General features: G+C 39.2%; 1 protein-coding gene across 1 annotated transcript; it reads right to left on the reverse strand.

Moving 5' to 3' along the window:
* Positions 1 to 3,307: 3,307 nt before the first annotated feature.
* Positions 3,308 to 7,434, reverse strand: LOC108605747 (protein mab-21). The gene is made up of 2 exons (XM_017995546.1): positions 6,327 to 7,434; positions 3,308 to 3,773 (listed from the first exon to the last, which is right to left on the reverse strand). Exons 1-2 carry the CDS (start codon positions 7,072 to 7,074, stop codon positions 3,424 to 3,426), a joined length of 1,098 nt encoding a protein of 365 aa, XP_017851035.1. The 5' UTR covers positions 7,075 to 7,434; the 3' UTR covers positions 3,308 to 3,423.
* Between the last annotated feature and the right edge of the window lie 2,506 nt (positions 7,435 to 9,940).

Here is a 9,940-nt window from a genome sequence, read left to right on the forward strand (position 1 = left end):
GTTGTTGTTGTTGCTGCTGCTGCTGCTGCTGCTGTTGTTGTTGTTGCCTTGCGGCGCTTGTGGCTGACTTGTATTAAATTAATATTTGCTTTTTGTCAAAAGACTATAATCAAGCACACTGGCGATGACAGGCTAAGAGGCTCTAATTACAGCTTGTTAACTGATGCAAGGGCCACACAGATCGTGGCTCACTTGGCTCGCGTTTTTGCGCGGCTCTCTGCCTCGCTCTCGCTCTGGCTCTTGCTCTCTCATTTTTATGCCGTTTATGCTAAGTGGCAAGCGCCGACGCAGCAGCAGCAGCAGCGGCAGCAGCGGCAGCTCATCTTCAACTTACAGTCGAGTTTAATGCCCCAGCTGCCTCAGCTGCCTCAAGTTTGATTGAAGTCTGCAAATTAAAATGGCCAAGCAAGACAGTCAGCCTGAGTTTGAGTTTGAGTCTGAGTCTGAGTCTGAGTCTGGGCCTGAATGCAATTCTCACGATTTGGGCGCGTCATTTGCTCTTCATTTGTGTTCGCCTTGGAGTCATCATCAACTTGTAAGCTGCTCATTTGGGGCGTTGCAACAAGTTCAAGTCGCAGCAGCAGCAGCAGCAGCAGCAGCTGATCAAATTAACCATTTAAATAAAACGTTTGTTTTGATTTTGGGGCAACAGCCAAGCAACATCAACTTTCTGTGCTTGCCACATAATTATTATACTTTGTTGCAGTTAGAGCGCATAAATGTTGCCACACAGCCAAAGCTAATTGGTCAACAAGAAATGCTCGACACGTTTTCCAAACAAATATCAAATTCAAATTCAAATTCATTTCAAATTGCAAACAAGTCGAGATCTCGAGCATAACAAATTATGTGTTTATGAAATGGGTTCATAAAATTTGCTAACATTTAATGAATATAAATTGCAGCGCATACATTAAAAATCCATGAGAATCAACCGAAAAAAATATGATGGGCAATGGCAGTGGGAGGGGGAGTGGGAGTGGGTGGTTAACCGCATGCGGCATTATCATTTATTATTTGTTTAATTTGTGTGGGAAGCATTCAAATGTCTCTCAGCCACTCTTGCTCTCAATTTATTAAAAGCAAAAATATTCAAGCAACAACAACAACATCAGCAGCAGCAGCAGCAATAAGTTAATATTTTGATTTGAACGGCTAAAAATGCAAATCAAATCAAATAAAACACAAGTCATTAAACAAAGCAACTAGGCTGACAAAAACAGTTAAGACAACTACTTAATTGGGTATAAAACACGCGCCCACATGCTCAAAATCTTTTGAATGGATTTTAGCTTTTAAATAAAATACTTTATACCTTCTATAAAAAATAAAAAAATAGTAGTAAGAATTTCAGTTTGTCTTTGAAATATTCTGCTAAGCTGAGTAGCTTCTAGTCCGTGGGAAGTCCAAATATAAGTACGAGGATATGAATAGCAATGAGCTTTAAAATTACTAAACTGCGACAACTGTCCAAAATCTTTTCCAAAATCTGTCATTTTATAATCGAAATATGCAATAATTATAAATTAAAAATTTCTGTATAGATAGTGCTGGATCTTATGGATATTCTCAAACAAGAGAGAGGACACTTGGACAGGCAGCTGGATTCAAGGATAAAAGATTTCAAGTTGCCCAATCAAATAAAAAAATATAAACAACAATAACTAAATTATTTGACTAGCAATAAAATAATGTTAAGGTAAGTACTTGCAATCAAGAAAGAAATATATATTTATATATATTTAAAAATATAAGTAAATTTATGCAACAGTTTCAAACTCCAATTTGTAGAAAGAATCACAGAAAGAAGCACAAATCCAAAATACTTATTATATTCCATAAATCTATCATATTACATACTATAGTCAAACCATTAGTAATAGCTAATGGGTAATTAGCTAACTAAGAATACATCTCAATGTCTGTGATTATTAAATCCAAAGGCTAACAGATCTTTAGATCTTTGTACATTCGCCTCGTTAAATTCTTGGCACAGACTTTGGATTGGGAGAACTTGTTGAACCTGCAGTGGCTTTTGTTGAAAAATAATTTAAAAGGCACATTAATCAGCAAAAATGCCGTAAATCTAAAATGAATTATTTTTATATGTAAAACATAGAGTCATAAAAAATTAAACAACAACAAAAGGTAGCTCATATGAATGGGCATTAAATTTAATTTGACTGTTATCGTCTGTTGCCGGAGAACGAAGCACAGACACGTGATCCAAATCTCCAATGTGCAATTGTCACATTGTGCTCTCCACACCCCCCACCCCACCCATCACCACCATAGTCGAGCCTGAGTCAGAGACTCAAAGAGTAAAGCCGCTACCGTGGTTCGAGTTCGAGTTCGTCTGCAAACATTTTGTTGCCTATAATGCGCAATTAAAATGCACAGCGTGTCCATATTCTACAACAGTCGCGAATGTCAATCGTTTGACATGGCTGCTACTGCAAAACTTTATAGATACAATATAACATATATATACATATAGCTGACTGGCTGGCCTGGATCGATCGATTGGTTTTGCCCAAAATTGGCACACGACGCCGACAAACATCAAAGCCAGGCCAAGCGGCCTGGCCTGTCACATAAATATCTATGGGGCTAACATATGTTAGATTCTGACTCTGTTGTTAACAGTGCGCTGCGCTTAACAGTAAAAGACAATTTCGATTTGTTGCGATTGGTTTTGTTTTTAGAAAAAAACTTAAGTTTTATTGACTAAAACTCACAAGAAAAGCAAAACACAAATAAATAATTTTAAAACGAAAATAAAACATATATAGAGCAGTATTTTTATCTTTTGATTAACTTTTCTTGCTGCACTTAAAACTTAAATACTTTTAGCTAATTTTATTTGCCGCTCGGCAAAATGTTGTTGCGCAAAAAAAAAATATTTTATATATATAAGTATTATTAACTAGTTAGTTTTTGTTTCTTTTGTGCGTTATTATTATGCATGTATTTGTATTGTACGTATGTATTTGTATGTATGTATCTATCGTATGTATCATATGTCAATTAAATATAGGAAACTCTGTAAGCGGCGTATACTTCAACTTTTCGAAAGCAAAACTAATGCTAATTTGTTTACAAACTAATGCAATATCAAATAGTATTTGGGTTAAAAAATTTCTCTGCATTCCCGCCCCGCCCAGCCCCGTCCCGCCCACAATGCGCCCACTAAGTCACATGTTGTGACTTTTGTTTTGTTTTTTTTAGAGCTCGCTACATACTAAATTACAAAAAAAAAAAATACACTACCGTGCTAAACAAAAAAATATTAACAAAAAGCTACCAAAAAAAATTAATTCTGTGTGTTCATATTACGAAAAGAAACCTGCCCCCCTCCCCTCCCCAGCCCACCCATCATATCGCTACTTAGTGTAGTGGTGTTAACCCCAGTTCTGGCTGGACCTAGAGCTCCTCCAGGCAGCGCACATTGGTGAGCATTATGCGCGTTAGGCGCCAGACCTGTTTGGCCGCGTTCTCCAGCGCTCCCGGGGACTTGCCCTTGAAGAGATCCATATTGGGCAGGAAGTAGTGCGGACAGCGTCGGCACTGCAGGCACGAGATCAACTGTAAGAATATGCCATTTATCCGATCCGCAATGCAGTTCTCCTCCCACTCCATCTCCCTCGGATGCTTCTCGCACTCGTACAGCAGCAGCGTCTTCAGATGATACGACGTCACCGGATTACCCGGCAGATCCAAATGCCGATCGCGCAGAGTCTTCAATATGCTAAGGCAACGCCGGCGACTGGCACCTGCAAGAAAAAAACAGCAAAAAAATTAGAATACATTAGGAAATTTTAATTTATTTCGTATACTTAATATTTAGCTTCAGCTATTTAGTATTATATATTTTTTTAAACTAATTGCTTCAACTAAAGTGAAAAAAAGTATTTTGACTAGTATTATTAAAGCTTTCCATTCAATGTCTGATCTGATCTGATCTGCGGTACATAGTTTATATTTATTTACATTTTATGCTGTTTTCATTTCAATCAACTTTTAGTTATTTACAAATTTAAATTTATTTTGTTGCTGAGAGTAACTTTATTTCTTTTATAGTCGCTGTGTGTATTCATTTATTTATTTTGTTATTTTTTTTAAACTTGTATTGAATTCATGTTTTCACACTATTTTATTATTTAAATTCATTTGTATTATTTTCATGTATAATTATTTAATACTTTCAAATTATTCTACGATTTTTTATAATCAATTTTGATTTCATTATTTATTTCAATAAATTTTTGCTTTTTATATATATTTATTTAAAAATGTTTTCATATTTGTCCTAATTTATTGTAGTAAATTTGTATTTAATTTATATTTTATTACTGTGAAATTTGTATATCATTAATATTTATTATTATATAATTATTCATTTGTATTATTATCATATATATAATATTTACTTTTAAGTAGAACGTCTTTGTATTATTCAGAAGTAAAAAATTTTTAATTTCATGTTGTATTTCTATAATTTTTTTATATTTAATTTTTACGTCAATTTTTATTTCATTTGTTGATTTATTGTTTATTTATTTTGTTATACTTTGAATAGCTTTAAGAATTTTATTAATCTTATTGTATTTTATTTGTTAAATTAATCATTTAAATAGCACTCAAGTGTCGAAAGGTAGACAAATGTTACAATCGAAAACAATTGATAGATGTTACTTCACTTCTAATTGAACTGATTAATCGATTTGTAATTGTCTTAAGCGTATTTCGTACTATTTGTTAACTGTTAACATAGTTAACAACTGATTTTGATTTTGATTGATCCGCGCACAGACGTCAGAGCTCTGATCGCATATACTAAAAATATAATTATATATAGCACATAAATCATGGACATGGAGTGTCAAGCGTGCTAATCTCTAACTGCCTTCTTTTTGATAATCAAATAATCTGTCTGTCTTACTGTTTGTTTGTTTCTTTGCCAAAATAAAAAAAAAAAAAAACAAAAGCGTCGCTGCATAAAAAAAATGTCATAAATTGCGTCAGCGGTAATTTGTAGAAATTGGGAAACCGTAGCCGATATTTGATATTGATAACGACATTGTAATGGATACAGATACAGCAACAGATACAGATACAGATACAGCTGGAGATAGAGATGAAGCTGCAGATACAGATACATTGACAGTTAGTCGAAACCATGCTCGAACGTTAAATTATTATGCGCCAGCGCATTAAATTAAATGTCAAAGCGATCGCAGTGAGGTTTTTTTTTGGTTTTTTGGAGATACAAAGATTGGAGCAAGATTGTGGCTAAGACAAAGATGACAACAAGGCAAACACAAGCGTTGAATGAGAGTTGAAGATTTGATTTCGAAATTGGGATCGCGGTTAATTTTTATTCTTCTTCTGCTTCTGCTGCTTCTACAACTTCTCTGGTGGCTTTTATTTATACTTTGTCTTTGTCTTTGGCTTTTGTCTTTTGTTTTTGGTTAAAGAGCTAAAGTTGCTCGCCAAGTTGCCAAGTCGCCGTCGCCGTCGCCGTCGTCGTCGTCGTCGTCGTCGTCGTCATCGTTGAGGTTGTGGTTGCTTTATTTATTTGTTGACTTTATCTAATCGCTGAGATTTAAAATATTTATAAAATCGTTTAGAAATTTATTTATGACCCAAGCACCATTGGCATTGTTGATATCTACCAAACCCGTTTCCACTAACCGATTGACTAACAGCTCCCCAGACGCCCATGTGTGCGACTTGGACTTGGATGCGGACCTGCGCTTATCTAGCCAGCGATCGGCTTGGATTGGAGCTGCGTGGGGTGGCCCAGCCCAGCCCCCACTCCCCATCAACACGCTCTACAGATTTATGAGCATTCGCTCCATATCTTCCAATGCTTATCAGCGACTATCTAATGTTAAATGCGTAAGGCACTTCAACTAATTCGCTTAGCCTCAGCTCCAGCCTCAGCCTCAGCCTGAGCCCATTATGCAGCCCAATGTTGTAATTAGCAACGCTTGATCGGAGCAATCGCTATCACTAGATCGAAATGATTATAATATTTGCTATGATTTCTGGGCTGATCGTCGCTGTCGTGTGGATTAATTTACAAGCAATTATATCGATCAACAGTCGCTGATTTGTGTTTCGGTTCTTTGGTTTTCGTAAATAAATCAATGAAATTTAAGTGTGTCGCTGATTGTGGAAAACCTTTAAACACGCCACTGACAGCGAGTAGAACTCTAGATTGCTAGATTTCCAGATTAATTTATGGCCAGAGATTAGCTGAACAGTTGGACAGCTGGGTAGTGGTCAGCGACTGTTCGCTTTGCCGACGGCAGTTCGCTTACCTTGCAGCAGGCGATTCTCGGCGTCCGTAAAGCTGAGCACCCAGGCGTCGCCCTCCATGGCGGAGTTCTTGCCCTGGAGCGCAATGCACTCCTTGGAGAGCATATCGAAGCCTTCAGTCTTAACCTCTGCGACAATGTTTGGGTGCGGCCACGGGATCCCGGGCAGCGGCCAGTGGGAGGCCGATCTGGGCCACAAGCCGGCGCATTTGAAGGCGGGCGTAATTTGCACTATGATGCGCTCCCTGATGCGCAGCTTCACCTCCGTGGTGTCCGCTATCATTTTGACAATGTCGCGATAGGCGCACTTATCGCACGCCTGGGCCACCAGCGTCTGGAAGCGGGAGCGTATCTTGCGCGCCGACAAATAGCCCGACGCTGTGATGAACTCCACCCACAGCGACATGGAACGCTTGCGTCCATCGCTCAGCTTCAGCACCGCACAGCCCGGCAACGTGCCGTCGTCCACAAAGTTGAGCACGCCCATCTGATTGAGGTAGATGATGATTTCGAACTCTGTGGGTGAGATCACTTCGAGGCCCTCGAATCGCCCGTTGTAGTCGTTCAGCGAGGATATGAAGCGCGGCTCCTGCACCTCCACCTCCTTGAGCACGTCCTGGACAATGCGGCAGACCTCCTGGATCTGCTTGTGTATCTGCGCCTTGCGCACCTGCACCCGATCCGCGCAGTATTTGTTCATCTGATAGACCATCTTGGACTGTGCCGCGATCATGTCCGACGGCACCAGCATTATGGCCCCGGGCGACGACGTCTTGAGGCTTCGAACTAAACTTTTGTGTGTGAAACTTTGCTCTGGCTACAATTCAACTTTAACTTTCAATGCCGCACAGTTTGCATGCCGCACAGCTCACTCAATTGTGTGTGTGTGTGTTTTTCTATATTTTAATATTTATTCGAGCACCAACAAAAAAAGTATAGAACAAAATTCAATTGTTTTCAATTCTCAAACACGACGGCGCGCAAAAGTTTCAGACTACACACTAAGCGAGTTGAAATCACACTCGCGGTCGCAGTCGCAGTCGCAGTTACAGTCACAGTCACCAAGTCGCGCAATCAACTCTCGTGTGTCGCGTGTACTCGCGCCATCAACTCCAAGACATTGACTGATTTCGTATAACGCGAACGCCGCAAGAAAAGTATCAGCAAAAGCAGCAGCAGCGCAGTCGGCAGTCGGCAGCGCTGCACAGTCTCCATCTCCATCTCCACCACACAGGCCAGGCCCCATTGCAATAGCAAAGCGTGCAAGCGAGATAGAGATACTGTGGTGTGTTTGTGTGTTGGCTTGCCTGCTCTCTCACGTTCGCTCACTCACTCTCTCTCCCTCACATCTGAGAGCAGCATAATGGCTGAGCTGAGCGCAGAGTCTGCAAAAGTTTCTTTATCTCTGTGTGTGCGTGTGTCTGTGTGTGTTTTGTGTTTGTTTAATGCTCATTGAATTGTTTGTTTGTTTAATAAAATGCTATAATGGCGACCAGGCCGACTGTTCGCCCAGCGAGCGACGCTAATTAATGCCATTAAATAAATGAATTAATACATTAAATATATTTTAAGCCCACAAATATTCACTTGCTCTACCCCTAAATTGCAACCCCTTGAGCCCACTCTTATGCCTCATTTGCTTCTGTTGCTGTTGCTATTGGCTCCGCCCCTTTTAACACGCACACACACACATAAGATACACATAGATACGCACCAATACATTGCAAACAGCAGGCAGCGCCGTTCGCTCTCAGCAAACATTGGTCCGCATATGTGTGGTTTGTATTTAATTTGGGGGTTGCTCTGGCTGCATGGGCGTGGGGCGTGGGCGTGGGAGTGGGAGTGGGAGTTAAGACTCTACTTAGTCGAAAATATATGTTAACTGGTATTCCACTCACATTTTAGTGCATGAATTTATGGCCTTAAAGCTGACTTCTGTACAAGCAATTGCCGAAAAGCACCAAAAGATTTAAGGCTTAGCTTTAGCTAGCTTACAAAATACAACCAAGTACAGTAGACACTCGCAAAAAGTGCTCGGATAGCGTTTAAGCTATTAAAGCAAACGTTTTGTATAAGCAACTTCTGTATAACATTCTATTGATTATAAATTCAGCTTACATCTTAAACAAGGCCTAGGAAATTTTAATAACAAGTCAATCAGAGAAAAAACAAGTCAGAAGCAATTTTAATATAATATTTGTTACAACAAAATATTTAAAATAAATAAGGCTAAATATGTTAAATTAAATGTTCTTTATTAACTTTGCAGTTTTTATTAAATCTTCTTCTTTAATCGACACTAACAATATGTATACAAGTAAGAAACTTTTAACGATAATTTTATATTAACAAAAAAGAAACTGTTGATTTATTTTTATATATTTTATGTATAAGTCAGACTATATTTTTCAATATAAGCAACATTTCTAAAACCTTTTCTTTGAATGTATATAGCTTAAGAGTAGTTGCTTATATTGAATATTTACTGCATTTAGTAAGATAATATCCATGCTTATCATTTAGTTATGCTAACTAGCTGTATACATTTCAAATTGTAAAATTTAGCCAATAATATTATTTTATACACTTGAAGCGATTCTAATGTTGGCCATTAACAGAAGCAGGCTAGACAATATTTCCTTGTCCCAGTAACGAATTAATGCATATCTAATGTGATTAATGGCCGTTTAACACGAGCTGCCAGCGACGCGTTGAGTGGCTGAGGCTGCGACTGCGACGGCGACAGAGACAGCGACAGAGACTGAGGCTGAGACATGTGGGTGGCTGCATAAAAACCGCGAAACAACAAACGAAAAGAGCGAGAGCGAGAGGGGAGGGTCGAGTACTGGCAACGTTGTCATATCTTTGTTTTTTATGCAGTGCCTTAAACAACATTAAGTTCCACTTTAGAGAGTGGCAAACAAATTATTATGTATAATTCAGTTTGAACTGTGTGCCGGAACCTGCATTAAGATAAAGCTAATTAACACCTCAGCCCTAGGGCTTAGGGCTTCGGGCTTAGGGCTTCGGACTTAGGGTCTGGCCTAGAGCTCTCTCACTTGTGAATGGAAGCGAGTGGTAGATGGGGCACTCTAAAAGGTACAACGCCCATAACTTTTAGACAAAGATGTTTTCCCAGCCAAGCGAGCGTCTATCATTTTTCTTACCTCTGACTAGGCGATAAGAGAGACTCATGCGAATGCCAGTTTAGTTAAGTTCAAGCGGCAACTGGAATTGGAATTGAAATTGGAATTGGGAATTGTTAACCGGACGACAACTCAGTTGAGTTGTTGTTGTTGTTGTTGCTCCATGTCAACCGCCTATGGAAATGAGCAGCTGATAATGTGCGAGAAAAATGCGACGGGAATCAATTTAATGGCCGCGTAAATGGGGAAAATTATCAAAGGGACACGAACTTAATTGCGGCCATTATCGCTGTTTTTATGGCATATAAATTGAAAACTGAAATTGAATTATGCAAACGGCCCTAGCTCACGAGTCCAAGCCCAAACCCAAACCCAAGCCCAACTCCGAGTCCAGAGCAGTCAAGTTCACCAAAAACAAAACACAGAGTGATCTTCATTAGTGGCCACCAAGGTCAGCGCAGCGACACGGGC

This window comes from Drosophila busckii, chromosome X, assembly GCF_011750605.1.
Source record: "Drosophila busckii strain San Diego stock center, stock number 13000-0081.31 chromosome X, ASM1175060v1, whole genome shotgun sequence".
NCBI classification, from domain to species: Eukaryota; Metazoa; Arthropoda; class Insecta; order Diptera; family Drosophilidae; genus Drosophila; species Drosophila busckii.

What these genes read in the sequence shown, in the direction of transcription:
- LOC108605747 (XM_017995546.1), bottom strand. Translation starts at nt 7,074, where the DNA reads ATGCTGGTGCCGTCGGACATGATCGCGGCACAGTCCAAGATGGTCTAT. An exon ending in CGAGAATCGCCTGCTGCAAG is followed by an intron (nt 3,774 to 6,326) that starts GTAAGCGAACTG and finishes TTTTTCTTGCAG; the next exon opens with GTGCCAGTCGCCGGCGTTGC.